The sequence below is a fragment of the Brachyhypopomus gauderio genome, chromosome 6 (assembly GCF_052324685.1).
Source record: "Brachyhypopomus gauderio isolate BG-103 chromosome 6, BGAUD_0.2, whole genome shotgun sequence".
Lineage (NCBI taxonomy): Eukaryota > Metazoa > Chordata > Actinopteri > Gymnotiformes > Hypopomidae > Brachyhypopomus > Brachyhypopomus gauderio.
The window spans coordinates 25,387,725-25,402,724 of record NC_135216.1 but is presented as its reverse complement, the minus strand read 5'-3'; the positions used below and the strand labels follow the sequence as shown (position 1 = coordinate 25,402,724).

Sequence of the window (15,000 nt, the reverse complement as noted above, 5' to 3'; positions counted from 1 at the left end):
AGCAGCAGAGCTGTGAGTTTCTGAGCAGTGGAGGAGAGGGTGGGGTGGAGGAGGTGGAGCTGTGGCCAACGTGAGAAAGTAGAGAGGAGCTCGTAGAGGAGAGCAAAGAGAAAAGAGGAGACAGAGGAGCAATGGGAGAAATGGGAGGGCCGAGAAGGGAGGGTTGAAGACTAGAGGAGCAGAGTTGGGAGAGATATTGAGGAGAGGAGAGATGGGGAAAGGGCAGAGAGAGACAGAGGGAGGAGAGGTGAGGGAAGAGACAGGGAGAGAGAGCGAGGGAGGAGAGGAGAGAGGGAGGAGAGGTGAGGGAAGAGAGAGGGAGAGAGAGAGAGAGAGGGAGGAGAGGAGAGAGGGGGAGATGGAGAGAGAGGGAGGAGAGATGAGGGAAGAGACAGGGAGAGAGAGGGGGAGGAGAGGAGAGAGGGAGGAGAGATGAGGGAAGAAACAGGGAGAGAGAGAGGGAGGAGAGGACAGAGGGAGGAGAGATGAGGGAAGAGACAGGGAGAGAGAGAGGGAGGAGAGGAGAGAGGGAGGAGAGATGAGGGAGGAGACAGGGAGAGAGAGAGGGAGGAGAGGAGAGAGGGAGGAGAGGAGAGAGGGGGAGATGGAGAGAGAGGGAGGAGAGATGAGGGAAGAGACAGGGAGAGAGAGAGGGAGGAGAGGAGAGAGGGAGGAGAGATGAGGGAAGAGACAGGGAGAGGCAGGGATCACTTCTCAGACAGAGAGGAGGAGTAGATCGCACTTGTCAGACACATTTTTCAAGATGGCCTGCCGAGGATGGATCGATGCAGTTGGGCCGATATCTGTGTTGATCACACCGAGACATCTCCAAACAAGGCTGTGTGGGACGTGAGTGACGGGTACAAACCCATGGAGCACCTCCACTACATCTCTCCACAGTGTCTGCTGCTCTGTGCCTGCAGGGCACTTTCCAACGTAACTAACAAATAACTAAAATACACATGACTGTTTAAGGAGGCTCAGTCAGTCACTGCACTCTACTATAGATCTCCAACAAGCTCTCACAAGGTGAGAAAATGGATGACCACGTCATCTTCACACATTCGTTGGCCATCACTGGTGTGTGCGGGATTAAATTTCATAGTGCGTGCAAAAGTTTGCTGGTGCGTATATGACGGTGCTGGGTGCATACAGGATTACAGGATTGTATTGCGTTGGCTACCACAGAACATAGAGCATACAAATTAAGAAAAAGCTCTTAGTTTTTTAAGCCCTCGAGGAAAGTAGTCATACAGTATATTAGCGATCCTTTCAGAGGCTTGGAAAAATCCATTCCTGTGTTGGTTTGTCATAGACTAACACTGCTAGCACACTGATACCACACACATCTGGGCCCTGAGTGGCCATTATGTCTACATGACCATTAAAACCATGAGGAGCCGTGAGTCTGTGGAGATGGCCCGCTGACGGGGATGTCTTAACGAGGCAAAATGGACCCAACACTCGTTTTCTCCCTCTCGTTAATGGGGGGGAGGGGGCACTTCCTTCTGGGAGGACTCGTTCCCCATCTCGCTCTGAACGGAATAGCGATGCGGTGGCGCGCTTCAGGACGCGGCGTCTCAAACGTGCAGACCGGTCGTGTACCGTCGAGCGCAGAGCAAACACATGATTCTGTAGAGTGTCGCGGTCGGAACCGGAGCGGTACAAAGAGGAGGTGTGGCGTCTGCTCTCCGTCGCACCGCAGGACCACCTGGTCTGGATCCTCGTCTGCCCACGATTGTATAGACTATTCTTACAGTGCTGTTGCTTTTCGTGATATTCATTTACAAGGCTTTATAGAAACGGCTCCAAATGACATCTATTTAGATATTTAGATATGCAGATGTCACACTTGGCCAACGTGATGGCTGTCTCAGGAAGACCTGCTTTCCTCTGGCGGATTAAGCATGAAAGCATACACTTTTGATGACCCTTTAATCTAGAATAATTTACTGTATGCACAATTAGTTTTTATCATGTGAATGAATCATGTTAAATTGCTGTTGGATCACAAAAAATAATGGAAGAAATAAAACTGCCTCCTCTTCCTAGCAGAGATTATTGCTCAGGCTGTAATCAAAAGAATTTCTCCCTGAAACATCCTGCATAAGATACAAACTCATTTTAACAGATAAATAATAAATAATTTCTCAGTTTAAATTTAAATGCAACCCCTCGACCCATTTCTTATACCGAAGTGTATATGTTTCCTGTTCACCGCATGTGGCTGGTGAATCCAAAACTACATCCATTTTTGTTGCCAGAGAAAATTACCCATTAAGTAGCCAGTTTGAGGACGTGTTATAATTTATCCCTTCTCAAGCCGTGCGAGTAATTATAGCAGGCGCTCATTAAATTACACAGCGTGCGTGCGCATTCATAACGCGCAGAAAAGGAGGCAGGGACCGACCACTTAAGGAAGCGCGTGGCCAGGCAGGCGGCTGAGCATACAGTATCCTGACATGCCTTCAGTCATTTTGGACCCTGACCAGTGCGAACCTGCAGGGGGCGCTAGTTGCGCATCCTGACAGCGCAGTAAGCAAATAAACGGGCCCGACTTCCATTTCTTTCTTTTTTTTTGCACACAATGAAATCTCATGTTAGTTTTAAAATGCAAGGCAATTCATGTTATTACATTTAGTTTATTGTTTTATTCTAAGCTTTCTAAATGATAACTAATACATGTAATATTAAATGTCAATAACTATTATGGAATCCAACCCTATTGAGGATACCGGCAGTTTCACTCCTAAAAAATATCCCCTTTGGAGAGGAAGCAAGATCCTCACATCTTAGCCACAATACATATTCTTCAGAATGTGAAAGAATAAAGAGAAATCACGAGAATGTTTGCATTAAATTTTCAGTCTTCTCCCAATGGACCATCATTGAAGTCCTACCAGTGGTCAAGAGCACCAGTATCTCGCCACTCAGAGTTCATAGGAATGGAATAATTGGACATCTAAGGACAACATACCAGTCTGTATTCCAATTCTTTTATAAACCCTACAAAAAAAGATAAATCCTCACAAGAGGTTAATGGCTACGATTTTGGCTTCTCTGGGATTAGCAGATCACTACAAGTAGGCCTAGTCCACTGGACAATCACCATGTCTCACTGGGATTAGCAGATCACTACAAGTAGGCCTAGTCCACTGGACGATCACCGTCTCTCTCACTGGAGACTACGCATGGTCATTGTTGTAATTGTAATTGTCATTTTGTTTTATTATGTCGTTGTGTGATTAAATAGACTCAGAATCAGTATTTTCCTGGGCTGTTTGGCATGTGCGTAACTGTGGTTTAAAGCACTAGATTTCAGGGAGAATAATGTTTTCATCAAACAGGTAAAAAGCACTCATGCCAGTGTGCAACGCACCCTTATATTTAAGCCTTTCAATGGATTCAAAATCTATACTTTACAGACTGAAAACTATATCTAGTATTTCCAAGGGCCTGATGTGGTCTGAGGCCTCGTTTTTTAAACATCAAACCACTAATGGTGGCTTTCATATAGACTGAAAATTGAAATATACACTTGGAAAAACACCGTAAGTGTCCACGTCCAACATAACAGGGTTTTTCTCGCATTCAGCGACCTCTCACTCGAGCAGAAGACTCCGAATTTGCTGTCCGTAATTAATCCATTTATTATAATAACAGAGACCGGAAGGGGGAATGGGATACAGGACACATTTTTCTTTCTTCCCTTACAGAATGCATTTTTGATTAAGAGGATTTAGAGAGGTCAGACTCTCGCGCTGTCTTCCTCAAAGCGATATTGGCTGTTTTAGCCGCTGGAGCAGTAATTAGGTTACCCAGGTGATCATAGTAGTAATCGAGTGTGAGATGAATTTGAACACCGACATTACCTCGCCGACAGGGGGTCTGCACGGCTGCGAGCATGCACGCGCATGTCCGTGGGGAGAGTGCTATCTAGGCGGCGTCTCGGCCTGCAGAGTCCGCCCTCGCCGTTTTACCTGACGCCCCACTGCGTACAGCGGTACCGGGCACGACTGGCACTCCGCATGAAAGTGGTTTAAGACCGGCCTGTTCTGTTGAGTTTGTAGCTGCACAAAACGTCCTGTTTGTTGTTCATACTCGTACCAGGGTGCTGAAAACGCACGTCCCGAGAAACCATCGCAACGTACTGCTTTCATTTACCTGACTTATCAGGAAGAGCGCAATAACTGGCGGGGTGAATCAGCGTCGTTTGAGCAAGGGGACCGCAAGCATGAGCCATGCACTGGGTCTCTGGGGCGGGGTGACTCAGAACACATCACCCTCGCACATGGTGGCTTTTATGGACATGGGTGCTTTGCTGAAGATAGCAACACTGCGCAAAAGCAATAGAACAACTATTATGGGTGAGCTGGAGTGTGCATGTTGTACACGCGTCTCGAGGCGTTTTGCATTCGAAACTACGAGCTACTCGAAGGCTCAGTCGCAGCGCGCGCTCCGTGGAAGGCCTTGGAGTGGCAGCGGCGCGCGGCACCAGTCACTGGGTTAAATGTCGGACTGGGCAGGAACTAGGAAACGAATAGTGAGTGTAGCATTTGGCTTCTGCTGCCCACCATTCAGTTAACTTTCTGTAACTTCATTCGCCAAGCTTGCTAACGACAGACGAGAGCTAGCAGTGGCCAGCAACGACGGAGGTCCACGTGGAATTGTTAGCCGCTGTTTTTGCCTCCCCTGACATCTAGCCCGGCAATTGCTGCCGTGTAATCAGCCACACCACAGTAAAGAAGAAAGAGGGCTCTTAAAATCAGAAGTTTAACCACGATTACGCCGGAAAACCGAGTCTCTGTAACATCACCGCGTCAATGAGCGACGAGCACTTGATCGCGTTTAAAGGCAGACCAGGCACTTTGCAAAGAGCTTTGTGAACTTGTATCTGCTGATGTTGGCTTTCTGCTGTTTGTTTATATTTTTGTTTGGTTTGCCTGAATGTTAACTAGATTGTGCATATTTGTAGTGCAAAACCGTGGACAACAGATGATACGTTTTAGTAATGTGCTGTCCGTTGTACGTGGTTACCGCCTGTAAGGCAGAAAATAGGCGTCCTTAGCGAGTGCGTTTTTGTGCCGTTCCACCCCTTTGCTGAGAACCGTTGCTGCCACCCAGTGGCCACTTTGTGCACTGCGCTGTCGGCTGAAGTTCCCATGAGTGGTGGGAACTGATTAAAACGTATTTAAAGCCAACGTCCTGCAGGAAAATGGCACAGCAGAATTTTAAGTCGGTGTTCAGGATAAAAATCATGTGGGGTTCAACGAGAGTGCGTGTGCGCGTGCATGTGTCTTCATGCGCATTTTAACGTCTGTATTTGGCCATAATAAACTACTTGGTCGCGTGTGTGTGCGCGTGACAGTGTCTGCATGTGAGAAGAACTAAGATCATTAATGAGGATGCAAGGACCGTGGACAGAAATAGCAGCGCGAGGACCCTGCAGGGCATGTAGTGTGCGCGTGAGCAGGAGACAAGCTGCCATTTTCCCATGGCTACAGCGGGAGAGCACACAGCCGTGGAGCTGCATACAGATGTGACTACAATATTCAAGTCATCTGATTCCATTCTTACCAAACAGTGCCCCCCCCAACCCACGCGCTCTCTTAATGAAGTATAGATATCTGTGATTGCACTGCATTCATTTACAACTGGGGCAATCACATTCCAAAGAATATTTGATCAGAGCTAATTCTAACTGATTACCAACCGTGCGGTGCTCCACAGGAGAGAGTGAGGTTTAACTCAACGTTTCTACATATGTTGAGTTCGGGAGCCCTCTGGTGGACAGGGACAGTATTGCATTCTCTTGGCTGGCGTGTGAGGGCTACTTTACAATGTCAAACCCCATTACCACTAACAGCCTTATAAAATAAATTCTGCACAAAAGAGGACATTTTTGCTTTCTTTTTAATGCTCAATGATTAAACAAAAGCTGCTTGTCCTCGGAATCAGAAATCGATTCCCATGCATTTAACGAGACGTTTGAGCATTAAAACCCCGGCCAGCGTAAAGAAATATAATAACAGGGAACAGAGAAAACATGGCTTTCACATTCAGTGTTAAAAGACCATTTGGCATTGAAGCTCTACATAAACTCTTGCTGGGTGAGTATCCGCTCGGTCGAAGGACGTACTAATCCCCAAACTGGACCGGTGTGCGCTTCCTTTAATGGGAGTCAGAACCAAACATATGGGGCCAGTTCTGCACTGGGTTTCCGATGCTGGGTAAGTCATCAAGGGGCCTGTCTTGCTGTTCCTGTGCACGCAGGGGAAGTGTTGCTCGTCTGTGCGAGACTCTGATCTGCAGTGAACGTCCCGTCACTCCGACCTCGACGGGGCCTGGCGTGCGTTTATGGCCTCGGTCACACCGCAGTAACAGACACCCTGATATGTGGTTCTCGTGCAAACAAGGGTTGACCTATTCAGGGCAAATTTTGTTTACTGACCTGTGTTGCGGGTGAAATTGAGATTGTGGTTTTGTTTGGTGAGTTCCAAGTGTGTCTTCATATGAAGTATGAATGGCATTTATCCATCATCAATTCCATACCGATTTATTTAGTTTTTACCTTCAAAGAAACACACGAGGTTGTGGTGGCTGCTACAGTCGATATAAGAAGCACCAGTATTGAGTCTTTATAACCTTTCTGCTGTAGCCATGAAACTGAAGTGTCATCTTAATGATGTCGCTCAGAATCTTAACAACATTGTCCGCAGCTCTTTTCTTTAAAAATCGCAGTTTTGATATGAAATCGATGAAGTACTCCGTCGACTGTGAACGTCTGTTTACACACTTTTGCACCGGTCTGTGAATGAGTTTTGCTATTGAAGGAGGCCGCGGTTCCTGCGTGCATCGTGTCTAATCCTAAAAGGCCACAGGCAACACACTGCCGCTCATGTACAATACCGTGACGGTTCAGCTCTTATCTGTCTGCACACGCTCTGTTGTCATCTATCAAATATCTGCTTTGGTCTTTGGTCTGTGCAGCATAACATTGTTTTATGGTTGACTGAACTATCCTCACTGTACCATAAAACAATGATGAAAACAAAGTGCTTTTTGGTGCTAAGCAACCATAATAATATGTTGTAGTACCCCTTTATTGCCACCGGATGGCAGCGTTGCTCCAGCCAACCAGGGGACGGCGGCCAGAGCATATATGTGTGCATAGACTCTTAACGGATACCGTGCAGCTGTCGCTTCTGATGGAATCTCACGCTAGACACGACGGCGCAAATAACCGAACACGCCAGAGCGCCGAGAGGAGGCGCAAGTCCCCGGAGCAGAGAAACATCTGGTGAATACCGCGCCCCTCCTCCGCCCTCCTCCCTCCACACCACAGTGGTGCCCAAGTCAGCTTAGACGTCTGCATAAACAAAAGCTGAAAAGCTGAATTTAAAGTCACATGGCATCCGTTTCCGCCCCGAGGTGTTCTCCTCCGACTCCTCGCCCATGCCAGCAGCCGCGTTAAATACAGAACACAGACGGGTACAGGGGAGCTTTGATTATCCAGATTCCCCTTTGAAAAATTTCCCAATTTTCTTCATCACGGTTTGACTCGCGCTAATGGACAAGGCCTGGGGTTCCTGTTCGGAGGGCAGCCGTGCGGCCGCGAGCTCCCATGGGGCCGTGCGGGTGGCGAGGGGGTCTGGGGGGGCCTCAGCTACAGGTGAGGGAGGGGGCTGAGAGCAGGACGACAGCTTACCTGCGCTGTATCACTCCCCTGTCGTACTGACTGATGAAGGAGGTGTCAGACAGCTCGTATGATTGATGAGCTGTCTGGGGAGAGGAACCACCGACTGGAACGCCTCCTGCTCTTCCTCATTAATGTAGGGAGCTGTCTCTCCTCCGTCTGTCTGTCTCTCCTCCGTCTGTCTGTCTCTCCTCCATGTCTCTCTTTCTCTCTCCCCACTTCCCACCTTTTACATTCTTTTTATTCTTGTCGCTCTACTTCATTTTTCCAGTCTCTCTGTCGCACACACACACACACACACACACACACTCACAGGGCAAGCCTAATATAGCAGTAGCTTCAGGCGGCCTCTGAGTGCAGCCTTAAAGTCACGGCGGCTTCAGAAGCGGGATTGTCACGCGGGGGACGTGGGGGACGCGGGGGACACGACTCCCTGCCTCCTCGCGCTCATTCGCTCGCTCGCGCGCGAAAAAGAGACTTACGGCGTGGCGAGCGGAATGAGATGGGGAGAGGATGCCTGACTGGAAAGAGCAGGGGAGGGAGGGGATGAGACGGAGAGAGAGGGGGAGAGGAGAGATGGAGGGAGGGAGAGAGAGAGAGAGAGAGTGCGAGGGGAGGGGGAGACCGAGCTGGGGAGTGGGGTGCAGCCAGTGCGCAAGCTCTCTGCATCTTGAGAAGGAGAGAGAGAGGGAGAGGGAGAGGTGCTGCCATTCGTTCCCAGGCAGCAGGAAGGAGAGCGGTGTGGATCGAGGCTCCGTGATGTCGCTGGGTCCCAGCAGCCTGTGTGCTCCCGCTCCCCACCGCGACTGACCGCCGTGACTGACCGCCCCGCCTCCGCAGCCGTCCGCCGCTCCGCCATACAGCAGGAGGCGAGTGCGTGGAGCAGGGGGACTCCGGCACGTGGAAACCCCCCCCTCGGGACACGGGGATCGGCCGATCGGAGGGGGCGGGGGGCAGGCCGGGCACCAGGGCCGGCCGGGCGGGCGGGCGGTCAGGCGGCGGGTCGCCATGAGTGTGCCTCTGCTGAAGATCGGAGCGGTGCTCAGCACCATGGCCATGGTCACCAACTGGATGTCCCAGACGCTCCCTTCCCTTGTGGGACTCAACGGCACCACGGTCTCCCGTGGGGGCACCTCCGAGAGGATCGTCAGCGTGCGTAGCTTTTACTCACCTTCCTCTCTCTCTCGCTCTCCCTCTCTCTTCCTCTCTTCCTCTCTCTCTTCCTCTCTCTCACTCTGGCTGTGTTAGCTGTATGACTGCTGAGCAGAGAGCTGTCTTGATCCAGGGAGTTAATCGAGCATTTTTCCTCATGGATGCTTGGAGATTAGCTGGTGGTCTGTTGGGGAGTTGTTTGCTGGGCAAAGGTCCAGTGTGCCAGGGTCCAGTGTGCCGGGGGCCAGGTCTGGCTGCGAGGCCCTGAGCCTGGGGACTGCAGTGCCAGAGACGGGATCTGGAGGGTGCTTGGCGGTTTAGCTCAAACAGATGCTGGTTGGTTTCCAGAGAGCTGAGGGGTGATCCCGGCATCCCAGATTGGGCAAAGGAAAACGGCATTTTTTCCTGTATTTGGAACGTTGAGAATACCATGTGTGTGTTCCTGCGGGTGTACATGCAGATGTGTGCTTGTGTGTGTGCGCATGTGTGTATGTGTGTACATGGAGAGGATTTCCTGTCCTTAATGATTCTCAGCATCGCATTGGTGAGATGAAAGGTGCAATGTCAAGACTGAGGCATCAGCTAATATCCCTCTGAACAGCTGGGTCTCTCTCTTTCTCTCTCTCTCTTTCTCTCTCTCACTCTCTCCTTCTCTCCCTCTCTCCATCCCACATGCATATCGACACATATTTTGCTCCTTGGCTCTGAAGGTCGGTTTTGACTAACGTGCCCGGGTTAGTCATGATCATGTAGTCGTGTTTTCACCCCCCACGCCAGCCCCACCCACTCCACACATATTCATCTATGGAGAACAGGGGGATCAGCTATATTTGCATGAGGAGGAATATAAAGTGTTTCAAGTGGTGGGTTAGGACAGCTGCCACTGCCTGGTCAGCTTTCGTAAATGCCAAATTTAAATGTAAGCAAATGTAAATGTAGGCGAAAAATGGAACGTAAGCAAATTCAAATGTAAACAAATTTTAATGTAAGCAAAACCCCAAATGGTGAGAAAAGTTATCTCCTAAAGGATTCAGTGACTGGCTGTAACCTCAGCAACACAAGGAGTGTGTGTGTGTGTGTGTGTGTGTGTGTGTGTGTGTGTGTGTGTGTGTGTGTGTGTGTGTGTGAGATAAAGATGGCAAACGAGAGAAGCCAGTGTGAAAACCAGGGAGAGATGGTGCTTGTGACATTTCCACAGTCATTAAAGGTGAGATGTAGCCCGTGGTATCACAGGTTAATTCTCCGTGCATACGGCTGTTGCTAAATGGCCACAGTCTGGCTCGCTGAGGGCTTCGTCCTGCCCAGTGTCCCTCCGTCTGTCTGGGACGGTCTCGGAGGGGAGGGGGGGTTGCTGCTGGCGCTAGCAAATCTCACAGCTTCCTCTAACGTGTTCACACTCTCCTCCTAGAGCTGCTACTCCTTCTCTCTTCTCCCAGGGCTGTTCTTCACAAGGGGAAGTTGCTTTAGTTTCCGCTTGGTTCTGTTTTTGGCTTGTCACTTTCGTTCAGTGTATCTGTTGACAGTGTGTTCACTCAGAGCACCAGTCTCCGCCCCCACCCATCACACCTGGGCGGTCCTTAGACCAGTCTCCGCCCCCACCCATCACACCTGGGCGGTCCTTAGACCAGTCTCCGCCCCCACCCATCACACCTGGGCGGTCCTTAGACCAGTCTCCGCCCCCACCCATCACACCTGGGCGGTCCTTAGACCAGTCTCCGCCCCCACCCATCACACCTGGGCGGTCCTTAGACCAGTCTCCGCCCCCACCCATCACACCTGGGCGGTCCTTAGACCAGTCTCCGCCCCCACCCATCACACCTGGGCGGTCCTTAGACCAGTCTCCGCCCCCACCCATCACACCTGGGCGGTCCTTAGACCAGTCTCCGCCCCCACCCATCACACCTGGGCGGTCTTTAGACCAGTCTCCGCCCCCACCCATCACACCTGGGCGGTCCTTAGACCAGTCTCCGCCCCCACCCATCACACCTGGGCGGTCCTTAGACCAGTCTCCGCCCCCACCCATCACACCTGGGCGGTCTATAGACCAGTCTCCGCCCCCACCCATCACACCTGGGTGGTCTTTAGATCTGTCTCCACTCCCTCCCACTCCACCGCCAATATCTACCCCTCCTCTAATGTCTAGTCCTCCTCAAGACTTTGATTGGCCATAGCAGGAGTGTTGCCAGGTTGTTGTTAACTCCACCTCCTGGAGATCTGCTGCCCTGCATGATTTAGATCTAAACTTCACAAAACTGTATCTGACCCAGCAGTCCAAACCTTCAGTAACATCTAAGGGTCACATGGCGGTACATCTCCAGGACTAGAGGTGGACGTGTATGCCCTTGTGGATCTTGAGGTCTTTAGGAGCACTGCTCCAGAGATCTGGCCTTTGGACCCCGCAGCAGAAGGTGTTAACTGAATGTATCGTAGCTCGGCATGCAGATCATATAACTGACAGCACTTCAGCTCCGATTACAAGGTTGGTAATTCATCTCGGTTCATTTTACTGCGATTCATTTCACTAAACCGCAGTTTGCGCTTTATAATTTTAATCTGTGCGAATCATACCTCAGAAAGCTGAGAAAGGTGGGGAAAGGTGAGAAAGAGGCAAATGCAAAACGTAATTCAATTAACGTTTCCTGTTTTAGCCAAGCATATCATTTGAACGAAGTCCTTGCATTTTCTAATATGTTGGACTAAGACCCATAGATCTCAGACGCCACTGTAGATGGATATTTTATTGGGGTGCAGATTTAATGATCTTTTCAAGGCTTTTGTTGCAGCATCAAAAACCCTTCCGCAGTGACTCCTGATTAGGGTTGTAATTCGGTGTCGTGTACAGATGTGTAGGCCGTGTGATATTTCTAGATGCACAAGACTGTAGTCAACGCAGGTAATGGTGTCTGTCTACCACATAGCACTTGTGTTTTGCTTAAAGTGTACTGATGCCCTCTTGTTATGAAAAGCGTGATTCATTTGACATGATTTATACAATTCTTCCCATTTTTAAGTAATGTAGCACCAGAACAGCACATGCCGAAGAAATTAATTCAAACTATGGTTCTGTAGTTTTTCTTCGTATGCCCTCCAGACACAGCAGACGTTAGATCATGAATCCATTCCAAGCCTCCTCTTTAATTCATTCCTCTCTACTTCAATATCGGGCTACGTCTGAGCACATCTATTTTTGAACACATCTGCCACACTAAGTATTATCATATCTTCTTTTTTTTTGCCTCATTTTCTCTTTCTTCGTATCCGTGCCCGCGACGTGTCTCCTGCTCCCCCCAGCAGATGCACTCATTACTGTGGAATCCCTCACGTGCGTCTGCAGCAGTCCAGACGCGGTCTGTGAGGCGGGCACACGTGATGTGGGGGACGGAGAGACACCGTGCACAGTCCTCGGGAGGGAGGGAGGGGGGAGGGAGGGCGAGGGCAGGAAGAGGCCGCTCACCCACGCGACCGGAACACCCGGCGTTTTAGCCGCAGCCTCGAGAGCGCTGAGCTGTAAACGTGCGGGCGTGATGAAGGGATAAACCCACGGTAAAGCGGAGCTTCCCGGTGAGCGTGTGCCGGAGTACGGAAACGTTTCCCGCTAATGTGCGCCACGGCGTTCCGGCACACGTGTGTGTGCACACGTGCCAGTAGAAACAGTGCCCATCACAAGTAGAAATACTTAGCAAATCGCAAAGGAAGCATCAGTAAATATCTAAATACCTCAATAACTATGACTGCGCATCCATCAGTGAATAAGTGGCCATCGTTAAGTACCCATCAATAAATAAGCAAGTATTGGTAAGAGTGTATTTGTAATAAATATCCGTATGCTTCTGTCACTAAATAAGTAAGGAGCAGCAAGACCTCATCACCCCTGTAAGTAACTATGACAGGGAAAAGTGAGCTGACCGGTATGTGAGGCTAGAGCCAAAATGGCGGCGTGCCAGAACCACTGCAGTGTGAAGCAGGCGAGTGTGGAGAGTACTGATTCATTCATCGCGCTCATGCACTGTGTGGTTGGGGGAGCGCGAGGGCGGACACGGGCCGCGTGTAGCGGGGCTCGGGCCGCCGCCGACACCGCCCGCATCTAATAAGGGGCTTCTGGGCCAAAGCCCGTCTAGTGAATCCGGCGGCTTCTACAGGCTGTTAGGTTCAGCCTGGAGCCAGACCGCATCAGCTCTGCTCATGCCTGTGGACCGGTCCAGCATCTCCTGGGGAGGAGATTAAGACCCCCACCCGTGGAGAGGCTGAGGAGAGCAAGCGGCTGAACAAGACCCTGTGCTGTGAGCAGGACCTGGAGATGTGAGCAGGACCTGGTGATGTGAGCAGGACCTTGTCTGTAACAATAGCAGCATATGGCCCAAACACATGAGGTGAGTCATAGCCTGCAGACTCACCTGGGCCCTCCACAGGGGCTGGAGAAGCAGAGCCAAGCCGCCGACGCACTGAAACCACTAATACACCAAATCTATCAACACACTGAAACCGCTAACACACCAAATCTGCTAACACACTGAAACCGCTAACACACAAAATCTGCTAACACACTGAGACCCCTAACACACCAAATCTAACAACACACTGAAACCGCTAACACACCAAATCTATCAACACACTGAAACCACCAACACCAAATTTACCTGAAACCACTAACACCAAATATACCAATATATACCAATATAGGCTACACACTGAAAACGCTAACACACAATATCTTCTAACACACTGAAATTGCTAACACACCAAATCTAACAACACACTGAAACCACTAACACACCAAATATAACAACGCACTGAAACCACTAACAACAAATCTACTAACACTGAAACCTCTAACACACCAAATCTACCAACACACTGAAACCGCTACCACACCAAATCTACCAACATACTGAAACCGTTAACAAACCAAATCTACCAACACACTGAAGCCGCTACCACACCAAATCTACCAACACACTGAAACCGTTAACACACCAAATCTACCAACACACTGAAGCCGCTACCACACCAAATCTACCAACATACTGAAACCGTTAACAAACCAAATCTACCAACACACTGAAGCCGCTACCACACCAAATCTACCAACACACTGAAACCGTTAACACACCAAATCTACCAACACACTGAAGCCGCTACCACACCAAATCTACCAACATACTGAAACCGTTAACACACCAAATCTACCAACACACTGAAACCGCTAACACACCAAATCTACCAACATACTGAAACCGTTAACACACCAAATCTACCAACATACTGAAACCGTTAACACACCAAATCTACCAACACACTGAAGCCGCTAACACACCAGATCTACCAACACACTGAAGCCGCTAACACTCCAAATCTACCAACACACTGAAACCGCTAACACACCAAATCTACTAACATAGTGAAACCGCTAACACACCAAATCTACCAACACAATGAAATCACTAATACACCAAATCTACACCAAATACAACAAATTCCAGCATCTCAGACAGCATGATGCTGGCCACTGAAGCATCTTTTAGTTGTTCTTCAATACGCCTGGTTTGGATGTAAAGAGGTTCTTAGACATTAGCCGTGCTTCTGAGAAACACAGAGGTCCTGAGGAATGTTTCTGCAGTCAGAGAAGTCTGCTTGGTTCAGGCAGAAGGGCATGGAGGTAATCCGACATGGAGCTAAGGTCGTGTCCACTGGTCCTGTGTGTCCAACGGCGGTGTAATTAGCTAACGGCGGTACTGGCGGAAGTGAGCGTGCATTCGTTTGGAAGAGGGATATGGTGAGAGAGAGAGAGCCTTGAGACTCGAGAGAGGCTTTATCGTCACAGCCTTGTGAGGGTGTTGGAACATGATAGTGGAGTCAGTGTGTGAGAGAGAGAGAGAGAGAGAGAGATGAGTGCACGGATGCTTTAACCTGGAACTACAGTAAACTGAGATGGTACTGTGTGAAGGGGGGGGGGGTAGAGAGAGAGAGAGAGAGAGAGATGAAGAGAGAGAAAGAAAGAAAGTGAGAGGAGGACAGAGCCGTGACAGATGTTCCTGCTGGCCTACAAGCCTGGGCACCACCATCTGTGTGTGACTACACCAAAACCTAACAACCAGTCTCACAATGGAGAGTAAGAGTGGGAGAGAGACTGATGGCCGGTTCAGACACGAATT

The 15,000-nt window shown here is 49.7% G+C and overlaps 1 protein-coding gene across 3 annotated transcripts in view; it reads left to right on the top strand.

Moving 5' to 3' along the window:
* olfm2a (olfactomedin 2a) overlaps positions 1-15,000 on the top strand; it is a 44,338-nt gene that overhangs the window by 13,669 nt on the left and 15,669 nt on the right. Inside the window, exon 1 of one of the 3 annotated variants that reach the window (XM_077009962.1) lies at positions 8,361-8,848. The exons of 1 other annotated variant lie outside the window; for it this stretch is intronic. In XM_077009962.1, coding sequence (XP_076866077.1) covers positions 8,705-8,848 — 144 coding nt within the window. In that variant the 5' untranslated portion in view covers positions 8,361-8,704. Of the gene's footprint in view, positions 1-8,360; positions 8,849-15,000 lie in introns of those variants that run through there. One more of the 3 variants, XM_077009963.1, reaches the window with a different exon arrangement.